General features: G+C 41.7%; 1 protein-coding gene across 8 annotated transcripts in view; it reads right to left on the bottom strand.

Annotated features, from left to right (window-relative positions):
* The window catches only part of LOC140392741 (msx2-interacting protein-like), a 123,452-nt gene that overhangs the window by 7,528 nt on the left and 96,320 nt on the right, over positions 1-19,604 (bottom strand). For 4 of the 8 annotated variants that reach the window (XM_072478307.1, XM_072478308.1, XM_072478314.1 and 1 more), the window contains 5 exons: positions 16,348-16,545; positions 14,373-14,486; positions 12,916-13,029; positions 12,271-12,375; positions 1,180-9,813 (listed from right to left, as the gene is read on the bottom strand). In XM_072478307.1, the coding sequence (XP_072334408.1) occupies positions 1,180-9,813; positions 12,271-12,375; positions 12,916-13,029; positions 14,373-14,486; positions 16,348-16,545 (9,165 nt within the window). The remainder of the gene's footprint in view (positions 1-1,179; positions 9,814-12,270; positions 12,376-12,915; positions 13,030-14,372; positions 14,487-16,347; positions 16,546-19,604) is intronic. The other 4 variants (XM_072478309.1, XM_072478310.1, XM_072478311.1 and 1 more) reach the window with 3 other exon arrangements.

Here is a 19,604-nt window from a genome sequence, read left to right as displayed (position 1 = left end):
GGAGACAAAATCAATCGTGGTTTTCAAAAGGTAATTGGATAATTATCATAAAACAATTGCAGGTCTATGAGGAAAGGGGAAGGGAGTGGACTGAGTTGCTTTTGAGAAGACCAGCATGGTCATGACAGGCCAAATAGCCTGCTCCAGTGCTGTATCCATCCTATGCTTCTACAATATTAGGGTTTCAGCTTTTAGAAGATGTCACCAAGAGACAGGTGAGATATAAGATGGCCAAGCATAGATTTGGGGCATGGGGCTCCAGGGGTAACAGTGTATGAGTTGGAAGTGAGGCATGAAGCACAAAAACAATGAAGTTGTGCTGAATCATTTTAAATTATTAGTAGGTCCCAGCTAGGTTATCATGTCCAATTCTGCGCAACAAACTTTAGGAAGGATGTTAAGGCTTCTGAGAGAGTGCAGAGGGAATGGCACTACGGGGAACTTCAGAAAGACTAAATCAGCTGGAGTTTTCCTCCTTAAGGCAGAGAAGGTTATGTGAATATTTAATAAAGACATTCAAAGCCATGCAGGGGTTCGATACAGTAAATAAACTTTCCATTGGAAGGCGGCTTGGTAATCGGGGGACAAAGGTGTAATATAATTGGCAAAAGAGCCACAGGTCAAATGAGAAAAAGTTATTTTAAGTAGTAAATTATGATGATCTGGAATGTACTGTCTGGAAAGGGTAATGGAAGCATTGAATCCATTACCTTTTTCAAACAGCACAGTCCAAATCATCATGACTAAACAAAGGGGAGAAATTGTAGTTATGGGGCAAGAGCAGAGGACTGGAACTAATTGGATTGCTCTTTCAAAGAACAGAACGACACAGGCACAATGAGCTAACTGGCCCCCTTCTGTATTTTACAATTCTAAAATTCTGTTGAAGTAAACTAGGTACAGGAACTCACACATCTTCTTAAAAACTTAATAAAAAAGTGGCAGTGGCAGAGTCCCCAAAATTGGCTGACTTTATGACTTGTCAACGGGGATTGATGAGCATGATGAGAACTGATGAATGTAGCCATTTTAAGTAGAGTCGTTCTTTATGGATTATTTCACAAGTTGCATTGCATTCTGTCACACACTTCCCTCTCCAGCAAAGTACCACAAATAAGAGTTACTTCAAAACAAAAATGTTTCATGAGAGAAAGAGGGAAAATAAATTACTGCATTTACCTGAGGTGTCATGCTGCGTGATGGTAGGCTTATTCCTCCAAATTGTGGATGACTAAGGTGAGACGTGTGGAAGTTCCGCAGTTCTTGATATACACGTGGATAGTCATGGAAGGAGCTAGGGACTTGGTGCATGAGTTGAACACCATGGGAGACCATTACAGGCTGAGACATGGGCATTCCAGGGGGGACATTGATCAATCGGGCTTCATTGTGGGGTGATTTTGCCATTTTCACTTCAGGTGCTTTAGGGGCTTCTTTTGCTGGCTGAGGGGTTTTACTAGCAGGAGGAGTTTTAACAGATCCGTCAGGGGTCCTAGCTTGTCTGCTCTCATTGTGGACATCACCTACAGCTGTCATAGGTGGGTACATCATTCGAACATCACGCAGCAGCATTTCCTGGGGAACGTTGTATTGGTCCAGTCGCAAACCCCCGGGGTGGATTCTGTAGTCTGGCTGCATCACAAGGACATCAGGCTGTAATGGGCCTGATCCTCGTCTAAGTCCCTGATAATGGAGAAATTCTTCATCAGGTTGATGTTGATTGGATATCTGAGGCATACACAAGTCCCTGATAACTGTTGACTGTGGTGTGTTTGATCGTTGCGAACAAAGTTCCATCTGAGGTTGCAGAACAGCTCTAGGGGAGGGATGGTGAGTATCAGGCCTTATACCATATGGAATACCTGGTACTGAAGGCGCATTCATTCTTACATCACCCTGAGAAAGATGGCCTAAGGAGACCACCTGAGTCTGCGTCACACTGTGAGGAGGCATAATGACTGACTGCTCCGGTAAATGGACACTGGGAACAAACTGTGTCATAGTGAGACCAGCATTCAGAACCATGTTAGCATTCATTGACTGGGCAGCAGTTGAGTTGCTACTCGGCTGGCATACTTTGGGAAATGGAGAAGGGGAATGAACAGATGTGCGTGGAGAATGGGGTTCCTGTTTAATGGAAATTGGCAGAGGCAGACCTCGTTCTGTTGGGGTGCCACGCCCAGAACTGATGTGGTTAGTGTCTGGTTGCATCTTACTTGACATAGCAGGGTGGTGAGAGCTTATTCCTGGGCTCAGGGTTGACTGCTGTGTTACTTTAGCACCTTCAATTTTGGGAACAACTGGCTCACCACCTTTTTTGTTAGTAGACATGATGTTCGGCGCAATATTATAGACAATCTTAACTCCTCCTGGCTGAGAGGCAGTTGGTGTTCCAGAATGGATAGCAGATTCAGATTTTTCAAGGATTGGATGCTCTTGTTTAACACTTGAAATCACAGGTGATGTGTTATAAGGCTGAGAACCACCATGTCCTGCAAGTATGCTCGAGGAATGAGTTCCAATCATATTGCTGTAACCTGATGGAGTTTGTGAACCCTTTGTCACAGGTTGCAATTGTGAAACTGGCTCTGGTTTGGCTTGTGACTTGGACACAGATTGTTGAAATTCTATATCCACTGCACTAGCTGGTGGAATCTGGCTGATTGGAGCGGTTATTCTTTGAGGACCTTCTGTTTTCTGGCCTGAGTAACTCAATACCACAACCCCTTCAGAGGTATTTACTCTCAGGCGTGGACTTGATCCCTGGTTTAATGCGATATTGTCTACTGACCGAGACTCGTCGCCAATGAATGCCACTGTCCCAAGCTTGTACCTGCTATTTTCAGTCAAGTTTGATCTATATTTATGTTTGGTCAGTGACAGAGTTGGGAGACTCGGTGACTGAGATGGAAGGTTGGCAGGGCCTCGGCTATTTGCTGTCACTTTTGTCATTTCCTCTTGGTCTGAACTTGGTGGCATTCTGCTTATGACAGAAGTGGCTTTGGGCGAGATCAAAGAACTTATAGGTTTTTCTTTCTCATTAAATGTTGACATTTCTGCCATTTGTTGCCCTCCAGTACTGCTAGGTGGAACTGCAGGCTTCTCCAAGACCAGCTTGTTAACTTCACCTGAAGGGAAGGCTTCTTCTGTCCGAACTGAAGTCAGTGGCTCATTTATAGCTGTAGTAACAAATGTGGTAGGAACACCTGTAGCCGACACATATTTTGGCTCCATGAGAATTTTCCTCAATGTACTGGAGTTGGTGTCAAGGTCAGAAGCTTTGGTATCTGGGGGAGGAGCAGGAGGGGGTGTGGAACAAGCATGAGATGCCTCATGCCTTGGCATCCAGTCTGGCACAGCCCCAGAACTAATATGTGTAGATCCCAAAACAGTTGTGGGTGTTACTGAAATCTTTGCAGTAGTAGTAGTGGGGAAAGCATTAATCGCTACTCTTGACATGCTTTGTTTTGGTTGAGTTTCAGGTGCATACTCACCCGGGTGTTGCTTTAGTTTAAAATATGGAGGACTTTTGTTATCTTCATTACATGCTGAAGAATGCAGTGAATCATGTGGTGAAATAGCTTCAGTTGTTGAATCCTTATCTGATTCAGAGGCCTTCATACCACCTGGTTTACCCTCTTCTAATCTAGTCACGTTGTCTGTATCACTCTTGGAAACACAAAGGGGCTCCACCACTGTTTTTTTTGTACATTTTTCTAAAATGGTTTCTGCTATAACACTGTTTTGTTTTATCTCAGTAGAAATGGGCACCGGTTCAGGCTCAGAGCTGTTGCCATCTGCTAGTTCCCCCCTTCTGCTAGCACCCCCTCGCCTATTACGCCTTGTCATTCTAGGTTTTGAACGGCCTCTACGACTTGAAGTCCGTGGGATCTCAGCAGGTTCTTGCAATGGAAGGCTCTCAGTTTTCTGGGAGATATTTCCAGACTGTTGAAGACACACGTCAGCATCCTTTGCCTCAGCCACTGTAGTCAATAAAGTAGATCTGGGAACTGAACTGACTGAAACTGCCGATTGACTGTCCACAGCTAGAGTTTTAGAAGCCAAACTGTCGGAGGACAGAGTTGGAGAAACATTGTCTGTTGAGATGGGATTTTCAGGAACCACGCTCTCTGTTGAGATTGGAACTTTAGAAATCACACTCTCAGCTGAGACCGGAGCTTTAGATATCACACTCTCAGCAGAGACCGGAGCTTTAGATATCACACTCTCAATGGTGACAGGGGTTTTGGATATTACACTTTCCATTGAGACAGAAACTTTAGAAATCACACTCTCCAATGGGACCGGAGCTTTAGATATCACGCTGTCTGTTGAGGCAGAGTCGGCTGATGCAGAAGTTTCAGAAACTGCACTGTTTGTTGAGGTAGGAGCTTTAGAAATCATGTTGTCTGTTGTGGTGGCAGCTTCAGAAACCATGCTTTCTACTGAAGAGGGAGCTTCTGTAACCAAACTCTCTGCTGAAACAGGAGATTTAGAAATTGAGCGGCCTGAAGCTGGGGCTTTAGAAACCAAACGACCCGAAGCTGGGCTCTTTGATACCAAGCGGTTTGACGGTGGAGCTTTTGCCATCAAGCGGCCTGAAGCACCAACATCTGTAGTGGACTCCAAAATATTCACAACTGCCTGATCGGTTTCGGGCTGCAAAGTGTCTGGGGGTGTTGGAAGGGCTATTTGATCTTCAGGAATACCTGCCACAGTTTGATCAGCAGGGTATCTTGGAGCAGATGGGAAGCTATCTGGTTCTGCTGATTCATCTGCCATGATGGAGTCAATGGCTGCTGCAAGTTCAGTTTCACTAGCCTGATGGGCAGGCTTTTCAACTTCCTCCTCTGGTCTAACATCTGGCTCATCTGTAGTCTCTTTGTAAGGATGTACTGTTGGGATTTCTGTTAATTTGGCAATGTTCTCCACAGCTCTTTCAAGTTCTATCTGCTTAGCACGTTGTACAGCTTCTGGTGAACACTCAGGTTTTGCTATTTCTTTTTCAGGTGATTTGGGAGGTTCTGAAAATGGATCCCTTGGTTCTTCTTTAATGAGCTTGGGTGATTGACTTTCATTTTTCAGTGGGTCTTTCTTTGTTGTCCCAGTCACCTCTCCATCACCTGACTGAAGAACACCTTTTACTTCTTCCGAACTAAGCCTTATTTCCAAATTTCGTAGACACATTTTGTCTTCACTAACTTTTGCATTTCTCCCTCTGCCACACTTGGACTTTGATCCTTTCTCTAAAGATCTTTTGTCTACCATCTCACCTGGATTGTTAGTTGAAGGACACTTCTCTAATGTACCATCATTTTTGTCAGGCTTTTGGTCACTTGTTATGTCATTTCCCTCAGGCAAGGCTTTGATGATATTCTCACTTGTTGAACTTTGCTCAACTGAGGGCTCTGCAATATCATCTTTATGTTCAGCACAAACTTCAGCTGTTCTTGGTTCTGTTTTTACTCCTTTTTTCCCTATGTGGCTTGGAGCAGCTGATGAATGACTCAGTGCCACTTTCTGTGATCGAGGTGACTTCCACCCTTCAACAGGTTTCGCACTTTCAGTGCTGTCTTTAGTTTCTATTTCCTCAACCTCTTGTTTCATCTGGTCAGCTTTAAAGCATGGCACCTCTTCCCCAGGTCTGCGACGGGACTTTGGAGGTCTTCCCCGTCGTGGTGGGGTTTGTACATTTGGCGATTCCTGAATTTCCTTTTCGGCCCTTTTCCTTGTTGAACGCAATGTATCTGTTGAGTCTTTTATTAGGGATGGGCCATCATCAATGGTAGCATAAACTGACCGCACATTTCTGCGTCTTGTTCTACCTAAAGGAAGACTTGGCTCAGAGGTTTCTGACTCGGGGGCAGAACTTGGAGACTTTGCTGTGTTTTTGGAGACCTTTTCTACATCTAATTTCTGTTCCTGAAGTTTCTGAATATCGCCACGGGGTGATGATGACCGTTTTAGCTTTTCACGGTCTATCCTCTCGCTTTTTCTTGTGACAGGCTTTTCTATAATGGTTGTGACTGCTTGAAGTGGAGTCTTTGTTCTTTTACTTTTGGAAGTCTTTTTCTCTCTTAAAACTACAGGAGGCACAATATCGATTTCACTGTCAGAAATCGGAGGATGGATCTCCGAATGCTCTTCTTTCTGGTTGATATCCAGGTCAGCACTGATAGGAGGACTTTTGTTATCTTTGTGCTCCTCTGGTACCACCTCTTTTGGGATAGTTTTGGAGGAGACTGCATTGACCTCTCGTACTTCAGGTTCTGCATTTGTGCAGATTTCTTGCAGATCAGCCCCCCCTGGAGTTGGTGGCTTGGTATCCAAATAAGAAGTATGCACTCTAACCATTGATTCTTCCTCAGTAGACACTAGATCTGAAGTAACATTTGCATCTGACTTCTTGCCTATAACAGGTTCAATTTCTTCACAGGGGCTCACATTAACAATGACAAGTTTTGGTGCATCAGCCACAGGTACAGATTCTGTCCGATTCTCCCCTGAACTGGAAACGCCACTTTCTGCTACCAATGCATCAGTCACTATTTTATTATGAACAGTTTCTTGCTGTTCAGGTGGTACTGCCTGGAAATGTGTGGTAGGTGGTGGCGGCGGCGGTACTATAGTTCTCAATAGAGGCAATGTATTCTTCAAATCTGATTCTTTCAATTCAGATACAGGCTCTGGTGTTTTAGGTTGAACTTCTCTCTCAATTTCCCGTCGCTCAAGTTCCTTTGGTTTCAGATCTTTTTCTTTTTCCTTCTGTTGCATACGTGTCAATTCAATGAACCGACTGTGAAACAAGACTACAGGTTCCTGTATGAAATCTAGGGTATTACTGGAGCCATCGACAGAACCCTGCCTTCCAAATAATCTTCCAGAAATTATATCCAGATCATCTTCCTTCCTTTCAAGGTGCTGTAGGCGCTTCGAATCCTGCTCAAATATTGAGCTATGCAGAAAGCGAGATGCAAATAGTTCCTGTCTTTCCTGCTCATCTTCCTTATGGTCTTCTTTCTTTTCATCTATTTTGCCTTCAGAATCTGTTCTAATTTTTTTCTTTTTCATGTACCAAGAAGGGATTGGCCTTGGTGCTGATTCAACCTTTTCCTTATCTTTGTCTTTCCTAAAGCTGGCAAACCTAGAATCCCGATCTAGAAATGACCAATTTTCTTCTCGGGATGAAGAGAGAGACTTTGCTCTTTCAAGCAAAGCCTTGGTGTCAGGGGTAATTGTTTTGTCAAGTGCAAATGAGTAGAACTTATTCCTTTCTAGCGAGCTAGACAGCTTTAAATCTGATAGCCTATCTTCCCTATTTCGCAGGAATAAAGGTACTCTAGAACTTTCAAAGGATGTTGAAGCTTTAGGTGAATGAGATTTGTGTTCATTATCCTCATCAGAATCAGATGGTACCTCACCCGGTTCCAGCTCACGCACAGAACGCTTGCGAATGCCATCTCGTTTTATAATGCTACTGGGAAAGCTAACATCAGCCCTACTTGCATCTAGTTTTAGACGCGTTTCCCAACGAGGCGTCTCTTCTTCGGAGCTCTGAGACGTTATTTTAAATCTAGCTACGTCCAATATTTGTTCTCGCTTACTTGACTCATAAGCATTGCATTTTAAAGGCTCTTCTCTAACAGGAACCTGAAAGGTGGAGTCTAGTTTTGGAGAATCTTTAGGTTCTTTTGGCGTCGGTATCAATGTCTGATGTGGGACGTCGTTGTTATCATCCTCATCCTGATAGGACAGAATATGTCGAAATCCAGGGGAAAGGACAGTTTTCTCGGAATCTTCACTCAGCTGACGAGAACTTCTGTAATTTCTTTCTCGTTTCATGCTAATTTCAAAGTCAAACTGATCAGTTTTTCTCCGTTTAACTGGAGGGGAGTCATCCGTGACATCCTGAGGTGGCTTCCCCACTTCATGCACCAAACTTCTTCTCTCAAATTCATCTGCATTTTCTTTCCTGGGGCTGTTATATTTTTCCGATTTTGCCATCTCCATTTCCTGTTGCTGTTTAAGCCTGCGGTTCTGTTCCATCTGTTTCCTATAACTCTGAGTGTAATCAATATCAATCCCAAGTTTCTCATCTACATCAGTGGTCTGTAATTTTTCATGGGTGGACTTGTGGTCATTAGTGTCCTCAGGAGTACCACTGTATTTTCTTTTCTGGTCCTCTCTTTTAATCTCTGCATCTCCTGGCATCTCATCAAGGTGTGGGGGCAATGGATGCACAACTACCTTATTCGGAGGCTTTGCTGCATTCAGCTTTTTCAATCCAATTTCTTGAATTTCCACTGGTTCTTCAGATGGCTCGCTTAATCTGCACTGTGCTTCTATGCTGGGCCGCAAGCCAATCCCTACAGAAACACTGGCAGACTCCTGTCCTTCTCTGGGGCTGAATGCTGAAATTAGTTTTTCTTGCTTGACTTTTCTGTGATCCCTTTTCAGTAATTCTTTCCGTACAGGCCTTCGGTCCAAATCTCCTTCTTTACCCACTATTGGCAATTCTCTCCAAGCAGCCAGCTCAGGTTGCTTTCTTAAACCTAGGCGCAGTTCCTCTTCCTCTTGACTGCCTCGCTTAACCTCTAACTTCTGCCTGTCTGTTCTTAAAGTTGGATCTGCAAATCGCCTCTTCCTAGCCTCCAATTTGTCGATATCCATTGCATTGGGTAGTTCAGGACACGGTTCTGGTTTGAGGTTCTTTTTATGCTTAATTTTTACTTCCTTCTCCACAACCTCTATTTGGCTGGCAAGTGGTTTCTCTTTTGGCACTTTTGGCCTGGCAGGTTCTAATTTTGACAGCTCTGTTTTTGTCTGGTCAAGTCTATTTAACTGTACTTTATTCTGTTCTGCAGATGGAGATTTGATAGCATCATTCTCTGGCTTTCCTCTTGGTTTCTCTACGACCAAGGACTCAATCACTTTTGCCTCTCTCTCCTTTACACGAGTTAACACCACACAAGGAATTAAATCCAAACGATTTTTTGAAGCTCCTTCTTTCTCTGCTTTTTCTTTCCCTTGTTTTATTTTACTTTTTAGTCCATCAGGGTTTAGATCCCTATCTACTTCATGATCAGTTTCAGAAGACAGGGAACTTGGAGATGGAGGTTTTACCTTCCGTATTTTCAGCTTCTCAATTTTCTCCTTCTTATCCAGTTTCTCCACTTCAGATTTTTCAAATTTTTTTGTTCTTTCCAGTTTCTCTACCTTGTCTTTTCTTTGGGTCCGTTTGTCAGCTCTTTCAGGTTCAAACAGCCGGTCTTTCTCCTTTTCGTTTTTGTCATAACGGTCTGGTCGTACTTTGTCTGGTTTCTCTGTTTTATCGTAGCGTGGTGGCGACAATGAGCTACAGCTACCACTACGGTCTGAGGACCGACTGTATATCCTGCGTTCAGAGTCCATGCTGTCACTCTGGTGCCTCTCAGACTGTGCTGGTGATGCACTACAACTCTGAGCTCTTCTCGAGTGGGTTGGGCTTTGGCTTCGTTCACACGTTCGCCGTTCATGATCTCGTTCTCTATCAGATTCATATCGTTCTCTTTCTCGTTCCCTTTCTCGCTGTCTGTAACTGTACTCCCTTATGTCCTGTTCATACGGATCTCTATAGTCTCTATATTCCCGTGGATCTTCATAGTAGCGAGGATCATAATAATCACCTTGGTAAGGATCCCACTCAGTATAAAAATCTCTACTTCTTGCACGGTAGTCCCTACGAGGGTCTTCAGGAAATACAGCAGCCGGTCCTCTAACTGCATCAAAGTAAGCACGATCTGCAGTATACTCGTGATATGATCCTCTCCGATCCTCCCTGTTAATAAAAGAAATACACATAATTTAAATGTAATTTTTTCCTCCAACAAATCAATGGCTGCACAAAATAAATGTTGTATCTGTAACAGCAAGAGGGAATTGAATGTGGGAAGGTGGTTCATTCAACTTTTTATTATAGCTCATGGGGAATTCCATTACCTGGGCATATAGTGAAATCAAAGATTCCAGATTTGATCCTTAGTCTGTTAGCTAACATCAACTGAAGTAATAGCAGATGCTGAACAATTAAATCCCTTTAGTGATTTTGGCTTACATAAATATAATTTTCAAGTTAAGAGGCTTTCTTCCGCAGGGTTAGATGGAACAAATTTAAAACGGGATTGGAACTTGTAAAATAACTTTGAGGTGTTGTTAATCCTTGCTTTAATCACTATTCCGTTTCCAAATGAGAACATTTATAATATGGCAAAATATTGTTTGTTCGCTTGTAAACTTATACTACAAAAAGATATAGAAGATGTACTTTAGGCCCACAAGTGGAAAACAAACCAATTCTACTAAAAATGGATCACCTTCCTTTCATCTTTGAATGATAAATTTGCCACCCGTCACAGAAGTCAAATATTGCTTGACTGGCTCTGGGGATTGACATCTTTGAGTCTCATTAAACTGCACTGATGAGTAGGACGGTTCCCCCTTGGAGGAATCAAAATTAATTTGCATTTTCCCAAAACTCAGGACTGTGCATTTTCCCAAAACTCAGGACTGTGCTCAGGACGGTGAATCATGAAAAATGGCTAACTGCAGGTGGCCGTGTTTATTGTGACCATGACTCAAAATACATGACTGCTAGTAACCTGGTCTTTCTTTTGCTGTTCCTGTTTCTCAATTTTGTCGTGAACAACATGAGTTACACACTTCAGTTGCTCGTTTAGGGGCTAACATCAACAACTCACGGCAAATGTGACAGGCAGAGTGATATGTTCCACAATAGGCATTTTATGTCCCAATTACGCTAATTAACAATGGTGAATGAGTAGTGCATTTCACAATTTATTTAAGACTTTTGACAGAGGTTGGTGTTGATATATTCTCCCAATGTGTGTGTTTTTTATGATGTAGGCAATACATATCATGGGTTACTGCTGCTAGACATACCAAATAATAGCCCAGTTTGAAGATGACTGTTAAAATTACAATTTTTACCTCAACTCCCTGACTTTTGTTTTGCTTTTGCTCATTTGTTTTTCCTGCTCTTTTGGCACTCTTGGCTCTCTCTGCAGCTAACTGAAAAGCTGGTAGCTGTTACCATATAATTTGAAAAGGCTACTGCATGCAGCTAAATCTGTAAACTGGCATCAATTTGATATTTCCCCCCTAACTGTTTGAAATGGGCTTCGGTACTTCAGTGGTATTTGCACTGGACGACCAGTAAATTCCCTTTTCCAGGATAAGAATCTGAAATGGAAGAAAACAAGGACTCTGGAAACAGAATACACTTGTAAACTATATTTAAAGAACTAGAAAGACTACCCCCAATCTAATCCATGTGGCTCAAGGATGAAAGAACAAATCTTTTTAGTTGGGGAAATATAAAGTGTTTCAATGCTGACCGTCTGTGGTTTTATATGACACAGGATTAAGGAGACAACATGGAAAACGACCTTGCTACATCAAAATATCTTACATGAATGACAAGCACAAGGTTTTGCCAGAACCAACTAAGAAAGCCATATCTTAATGACAAATGCCTGAATCAGTACAACTCTTGAATAAACCAATTCCATGACAGCCCATGTCACGCTGACCATCTCGTAAGTGGTCAACATCTAAACTAGGCAATCAAGTAATGCTCCACAGCACCGTAACCAGTCATTGTTGACTGAGGAAAGGAATGATTAAGCTACAAATCAAACTGGTCACTTTGAAATGTATTGGTTTAACTTATAATATGTGTCATTTTTAAATAACTTTTGAGACTGAACTACTTTTACATAGCTGTGGCTTCAAAATAGAGTCCCATCATTAGTAACTTTCTTCAAAGTTTCTGTCTTAACAGTAGAAGACTCTTTGTTTGGTGGATACAGAGTTAGGATATTCATCAGGTCATTGGAGTAACAGTTTATCTTAAAACCCCATTTGGTCTTAACTACATTATATCAGGTATGGCTGTAAAAGTTTAAAATGGTATTGTATATGAGTGAGTGCAGTCAGAAACCCAGCTGAAAAAAGGCTGTGTGGCGTTTTTAGTTTTAGATAATGCTATTAGACAAAATATACAAGTTTAGTATGCAGAAAACATTTCCTTTCCTCAGACTGTATTGTATTTATCTTAGCTTACAAGTCACAATTGCTTATTTGTTGCCAAAGTTAACTGACATTCCTGGATTAACCGGTTGTAACATATCATTTAAACGTTACTGAAGTCCATGTATTTAATTAATCTATTATCATTTGAGAAGCAGTTGTCTTTAAACAAATATTTTTCACTTGCCTTCTCTCAGCAAAGATTTCATATAAATCTCTGATATCCTGCCCAGAGACTTCCATAGAACGATAAAACGCCAACTGACTCTCCCGATTTGCAAAATCCACCTACAAGGGAGAAGTCTCATTGTTAGATATGAAGAGCTGAGGCAACGCTTACTAAACAAGGGAAAAACATACAATAACAACTGGATATTTGATTGCAAAGTTGAACTGGCAGCAAATGGTGTTTTTTAAAACATGCTTCTAATCCTTGCAAGGCATTAAACTGTTTTTCCAGTTTGCGTGCCAACCACAATACACTTTGAACTGCAGGATGCCAATAAATGCTGCTTTTCAACATTGCAAAATGCTAATTTTAACTTGCTGGGTTTTTTCTTCAGATTTTAACCTTCCAATCCCCTTCAATACTTGCTACTATTTCATGCTCTGGTTTTACACAGAATGCATCTAGTCTTTTATCTCATGTAATGCCATGGAATTGGGGGAGGGGGTAGGAAGGGATGTGTGCCTGAGAAGGTAGGGAATACTGCAATGTATATGTACCTGTGCAAGAAAAAGAGAGTGTGAAAAAAAAGAAAGGATATATAAGAGTGATGAGAACAAGAAGTGCACTGTTAGTATCCCCATAAACTCTCTCATACTAACCTTTATTCTATTTCCTCCAATCTTCCTGCCTTTGGTCTCCTGCACCGCTGTTTGTGCGCATTCAATTTCATCGTACAACACCAGAGCCATTCCTTTCTGACGATCCAACACAATCTGTCCCAGGAGGTAAAGAAAGAAGTCAGCTAGTTCCCTGAATAGGAATGGCAAGTAACTGATAGATATACAGCAGAACCTCTCTAGAGCACTGTCTTGGGGATCCTTATAAATGAGTTATCATGAGAAGGGATAAGTTACTGAGATGGCGTTTGATATGATTTGCCTGTAAGCAAGAGAGACATAGAGTGTGCTATCAGAGGTATTATCAATAGAGATGTTGGTGAAGGGTGTACTGTCAAAACAATTGCTTTATGCAGTTGGTGCATCATGAGGAACCTGTAATAAAATCTGTTATTAGAGAGGAAATGTATCAGAGAGTGATATAGTAAATGGCAGATCAATAGAAGGGTCGTAGATGTAGAGAATGCAATATTGTGGAGTTGGTCTTTTCAAACCGTTGAGCTGTTGATGTGAAAAATATATTTTTTGAATAAGACTCCCGTGCTAGCTTTTCATTTCCAAATCCTTTTTATAAACTATTTAGGGTGATTATTGTTGTTCCAACAGTCAATTTTAAAACTTACAATGCTGATAGCCAAGACCAAAGCCCTCTGACATCGACTAACACAGATTAGAGCCTGAACAGCCTTCAGTTCCACATCCCCACTTCAAACTATGAAATGGACGGATGACAAGCGGCTTCACACTGCACAAGTTCATCTTCTAGGAGGACCTAGATTACTTTTTGGTAAAAACAGCAGAATTGTTGGAAATATACAATAGGTCAATCCGAAATGGGAAAATACAGCTCAATGCTTCAAGTGGGAGCCTTCATAAACATTGTGCTCCAAGGAAGAATCTGCACCCAAAACACTGAACTGCTGCATTTTCAATGCCTTCAGTTTTCATTTCATTTAGAGGTAATTGTGTTGTCCTTTTTTGAAATGTGGAGGATAAAAACATTAAGAAATAGGCTATTGAGAGTGACATCACAGAGGCTGACAGATGTATCTGCTTTCAGCATTCTAATGTTTAAACTGCCTAAAGAAACAAATATAATCTGAAAATGGAACTAAGTGTTTAAAACAGGAATTATAAACTCGTACGAAGAGATCATATTCAAGTCCTGATTAAAATGCTATTTTTCACAGTAGGTTCTTCGTATATAAAGTTGAAAACTAACCAGGTTAGTATGTTCATGGCTATGTACTGGATGCCATTTTGTCTCATCAGAACATGAAATGTATTGGAGTATTTTGGAGAGGAAAATTGAAATCATAAATCTTCTCAAAACCCTCTTAGCTATTGAATTTTCAAAGATAAATTGGAAAATGACATTTTTGCTGCCAGCTGTTAATAAAATGTGAAATATAAGTGAATGTATGCAAAAAGGCACTTACTTTGAGCACAGGTCCATAACGACAGAAATGCCTGGATAAGTATTGTTCAGTAATGTTTGAAGACAGACCATCCAGCCATACACAGTTAGTTGGCATGCTCTTTCCAAATCCCAGCTAGAGAAAGAGAGAGAGAGAGAGAGAGAGAGAAAATGGTGTATTTTAATTGTAACAAAACTCACTGACCTGAATACAATAGAACTAAGAGATATTAAAGATTTTCGCATATGTTTAGCAAAATCTACTAAACTGACTTAGGCCCCAGATTTCCAACTATTACTACTAGTCTTCACAGAATAAACTAAATGAAAATCTTCACAGGAGATAATTGGTACAGAAACATGATGCAACGCTGTACATAATTTATATTGTTCTGTGAACATCTTATTCATCTCACTTCCTTTCAGGTATCTTTGGATTATTCATTATTTAACAGCTGAAACAGAGCTCAGCTTTTCAACGTTCTTCTGGAACTGGTCTTTAGGAAGTGCATGAGTTGATTGGGGAAAATTCCAAATTTCCCTCGTTCAATTTGGGGATGTGCTTTTCCGATCTACCAGAGCTGAAATAATTGCTCACGAAGTATTGACACAAACCCATGATCAATAACTCCAAGACATAATGTTCTGAAGCACTAACATGCAACAGTTTGATCTGAAAACATTTTTACATTTGTACAGAAGATCAATATGGTTCTAACAGGATAAATGGTAACACAACTACAACAGTGCTAAGGGAATCACTCAAATTGTTTTTGTACTTGTAATTAATTATTTTATTATATAAATTTAGAGTACCCAATTTTTTTCCAATTAAGGGGCAATTTAGTGTGGCCAAGCCACCTACCCGGCACATCTTTGGGTTGTGGGGATGAGATCCAGACAGACACGGGGAGAATGTGCAAACTCCACACGGATAGTGACGTGGGGCCTGGATCGAACCCGGGTCCTCAGCGCCATGATGCAGCAGTACTAACCACTGTGCCACCGTGTCGCTCCTGCTTGTAATTAATTTTCCTTCAAAAATTACATGATATCAAGTTCTGTTAAGTAATTGAATATCAGTAAATATTTTGGTCTATGCCTATCATGTGCACTTGGTCTGACTGAAAATTAACTGATATTTTTATTAAGCAAGTGCTCAGTCTAGATTCCATATTAGCAGAATTATAGTCTAACTTGTAGTCACCTTCTGTATAAGATAATTCCATGACTAGATATTCTTACAATCTACCCTAACCCAGGTTCATCAGTTATAGAAATGCAAAATGTGCACCCCACTGATTAAATCTTTGCTTTCAATTGTAGTTGCAAAAATTCAAGAACGGTCGCTGCACCATGTTGCAGGACATGGATTGTTTCTCCACAATTCTCCACATAGTGAATTCCCAATTTCAGCCAAACTACCAGTTAAGGAAAAAAGCAATTTTCCAAATGGAAGTGAGAAACTGAAGCATGAATTTAGTGGGATCACTCTAGTACATCACGAATTATGTAAATGTTTCAATCGCAGATGCCTGGGAGAAATTAATTTGCCAAGGTTGGCATATCAGCCACAGGGTGACCTGGGGTGAAACATAATTCGCAGGGGAGAGGAAATAGAGCAGACCAATCCTACAACCTAGATCAATTAATTCTCAATCAGAAGAGACCAGTTTCAGGTAACAATTGCACTTGGGCTTCTCCCAGGGCTCAGTTCAACTTTGCTTGTCTCAACCCCATCTGCGAAAAGAACAGTGATGCTTGCCTTCACACACTGCTCAAACACAGCCCAGGTTGGACGACCAAAAGTGGCACTGATCACATCCACAGAAACATCTCTGCAGGTTGGATATTCTATCTAACATGCCATGGAGAACAATATTAAACTTGGAGGGAGGAAAGAGAGAAGTAACTCAAGAAAACAGAGGGGAATATTACAAAAGTAAAGTTACAACAAAAAACAGTATACAAGAAATTGTTCAACAGAAAATTCTTACTAATATTTCACTGTGAATTCCTGATAAGTGAATATTCCTGATAAGCAAATGACTGTATTTCTCCTTCCTGACCTTGAGCCGATTATTTCCTAAGTACTCTCCGTCCATTTTCTTGATGGCTTTGCAGACACTTGCAATGTCACAGTACTGTAGGAAGGCGTATTGAGGAACCCCATTTACCTTCTTGATGTCAATATCCTGTCATTTTAAATAAAAAAACAATAGCATGGACCTTTTGACTGTGCTTCACCACAAAAAACACTTCTTGTCAATTTTTAAAGATTTCTATCTTAATTATTTTCTTCTTTCTGCTTTCCCCATTTAAACAAATAGGGAAGTGAATGTAACATTTTAACTTTAGTTTAAACAACTTATATATATATATATTTAAAAGTATCACATTAGTCCATAATCATTTCTAATAGAATCTGAGGGAGCAGAGAGAAAAATGAGACTGTTACTTGAGGAAATGCAGCGTTACACCTGAATCACAAGTGGGAATTATTTCCAAGAGTATTGAGACATCTGCTTGGATAGTCAGTGTATTTTCCCAACTGGTTGCGGTTCATTTGAGCAAGAATCAGCCTCATTACTTTTGGATGGTGGTGCTTTAACATATGTCAAAAACGTAGCACGAGTTAGGGCTCAATTTTAAACTAATTTAATTATTTGACCCATTTGGCGTTTATGCTATCATTTGGAAATAAAGAATTTTGTACTCTGGTGCAATTCAGTTTGCAAATTATGCTTCAACTTTTTATGCAGCAAACTGTACCAGGTCAGTTGTCATTAGTAATAAAACCAAAGTGCTGGAAAAACTCAGCAGATCTGGAAGCATCTGCGGAGACAGAAACAGAATTAATGTTTTGAGTCCAAACTTCAGAACTAGAGAGATGTATAAGTGTGATAGGGGTCCTATGCTATTGAAAAAGAGGAGAGGACCAGATGGGAACCAAGAATAGGTCAGAGATGGGTTTGAGGATGGGAGCATTAAATACCTAAGATACCATGGAACAAACGATAAAGGGAATGGTAATGTTTGTGGTAAAGAAACAAAGCATATTTCTACAATAGGTGTGGATAGTAGAATAAAGGTCAGCTCAGCCTGAAAGCAAACAAGATACAGAGTGGCATTTGGCAAAAACAAAATAAAAAATGGCGGACATGGATCATGGTCCAAAGTTGTTTAACTCAATGTTGAGTCCAGAAAGCTGTAAAGTGCCTAATTGGAAGATGAGGTGTCGTTCCTCCAGCGTGTGTTGGGTTTCACTGGAACACTGTAGCAGGCTGAGGGCAGAAACAAGAGCATGAGAGCAAGATAGTGAATTGAATTAGCAAGTGATTGGTAGGTCAGGGTCATGCTTGCTTTGCTGACTGTGTGGCGGAGTTCCGTAAAGCATTCGTCCAGTCTGCATTTGTGAGCAGCGAACATTAATTGAAAAAAGTGCAACTAAATTGCTGCTTCACTGGGAAGGAGTGTTTCGACAATGAGGAGCGAGGAGGTAAAGGTGTTACACCTCCTGCAATTGATTGGGAAGGTGCCTTGGGAAGGGCGGAGGTGTTGGGGGTGGTAGAGGAGTGAATCAGAGGGTCAGGAAGGGAGTGATCCCTTTGGAATGCTGACAGAGCAGGAAAAGGGAAGTTGTGTTTGGTGGTGGCATCATGCTGGAGATGGCGGAAATGGTAAAAGATAATCCTTTGAATATGAAGACTTTGGGGGGGGGGTAAGGCACTGGTTTGCTGTGGGGGGGGGGAATCCTCAGTTGAAGAGAAAGGAAGACATGTTGGAAGAGGAAGCCCCATTGTTTTTTTATTTTTTAATTCTCCTTTTTCACATTTTCTCCCACATTTACACCCATCGACAATAAACAATAATCAGCAAGATATGTCAATCCCCATAACAACAACGATTCCATCCGCCCACCAACCCCCAAACCTCAGCCCACGTGTTTACATAAACAAATGACAAAAAGGAGTCAGGGATTACCCATAGTCACCCTTAATCTACACAGCCCCCCCCCCAACTAAAGTTCAATGTTATCCAGGTCTTGAAAGTGCATAATAAATAGTGCCCATGACTTGTAGAACCCCTCTGAGCTTCCCCTCAGTTCGAACTTAACCTTCTCAAGGGTCAAGTATTCCAACAGGTCCCCCCGCCACGCCAGGGCACTGGGTGGAGAGGCTGCTCTCCATCCCAGCAGGATCCGCCTTCGGGCGATCAACGATATGATATCTGCCTCCGTCCAGTTTCCAACCCTGGCTGGTCCGACACCCCGAATATGGCCTCCTCGGGACCCGGGTCCAGTTTCACACGCACCACCTTGGAAATTACCCGAAACACCTCCTTCCAGTACTCCCCTAGCTTTGGACAGGACCAAAACATATGAACGTGATTTGCGCCCCCCCCCCCCCCGCAACGCTCACACACATCCTCTACTCCTTCAAAAAATCGGCTCATCCTCGCCCTCGTGAGGTGCGCTCTATAAACCACCTTCAGCTGTATCAGCTCCAACCTCGCACATGAGGTGGAGGCATTCACTCTCCGGAGCACCTCACACCAGACCCCCTCCTCTATAACCTCTCCCAGCTCTTCCTCACACTTTGCTTTGATCCCTTCCAGTGAAGGAAGCCCCATTGTTGATATAGCATCATCAAAACAGATGCAAGAGAGCTGGAGAAACTGAGAATGGATGAAGTTCTTACAGGAAGCAGGGTGAGAACAAGTGTAGTCTAGGTGGTTGTGGGAGACGGTGAGCTTGTAATGGATCTTAGAAGACTGTCTATATCCAGAAATGGAGAGCGAGAAGTCACGGGAGGAAAGAGAAGTATTGGAGATGTACCATGAAAGAAGGGTGGAGATTGGAAACAAAATTCATTCATTTTTCCAGTTCCGAAGAGAGCTAGAAAAGAGAGTTGTGGGAGGGGGCCCGAGTAGGTCTGAAACAAGCAATGTTTCACATACCCCACAAAAAGACAGCCAGATGGAGGTACCCATAGCCAATTCTTTTATTTGAAGGAATTCAGACAAGTTAAAGAAGAAGTTGTTCAATGAGAGAACAATGTATACCAGGCGGAGGAGCATGGTGGTGGACGGGGACTGTTCGGGCCTCTATTGAAGGAAGAGGTGTAGAGCCCGCAGATCAGCTTGCTGGGGTATGGAGGTGTAGGGGGATTGGACATCCATAGTGAAGAGGCGGCGATTAAGGCCAGGAAACTGGAAATTGTTGAAATGATGTAGGGCATCAGAAGAATCATGA

The sequence above is a fragment of the Scyliorhinus torazame genome, chromosome 16 (genome assembly GCF_047496885.1).
Source record: "Scyliorhinus torazame isolate Kashiwa2021f chromosome 16, sScyTor2.1, whole genome shotgun sequence".
NCBI lineage: Eukaryota > Metazoa > Chordata > Chondrichthyes > Carcharhiniformes > Scyliorhinidae > Scyliorhinus > Scyliorhinus torazame.
The sequence above is the reverse complement of the archived record's forward strand: the minus strand, read 5'-3'. Positions and strand labels throughout refer to the sequence as shown.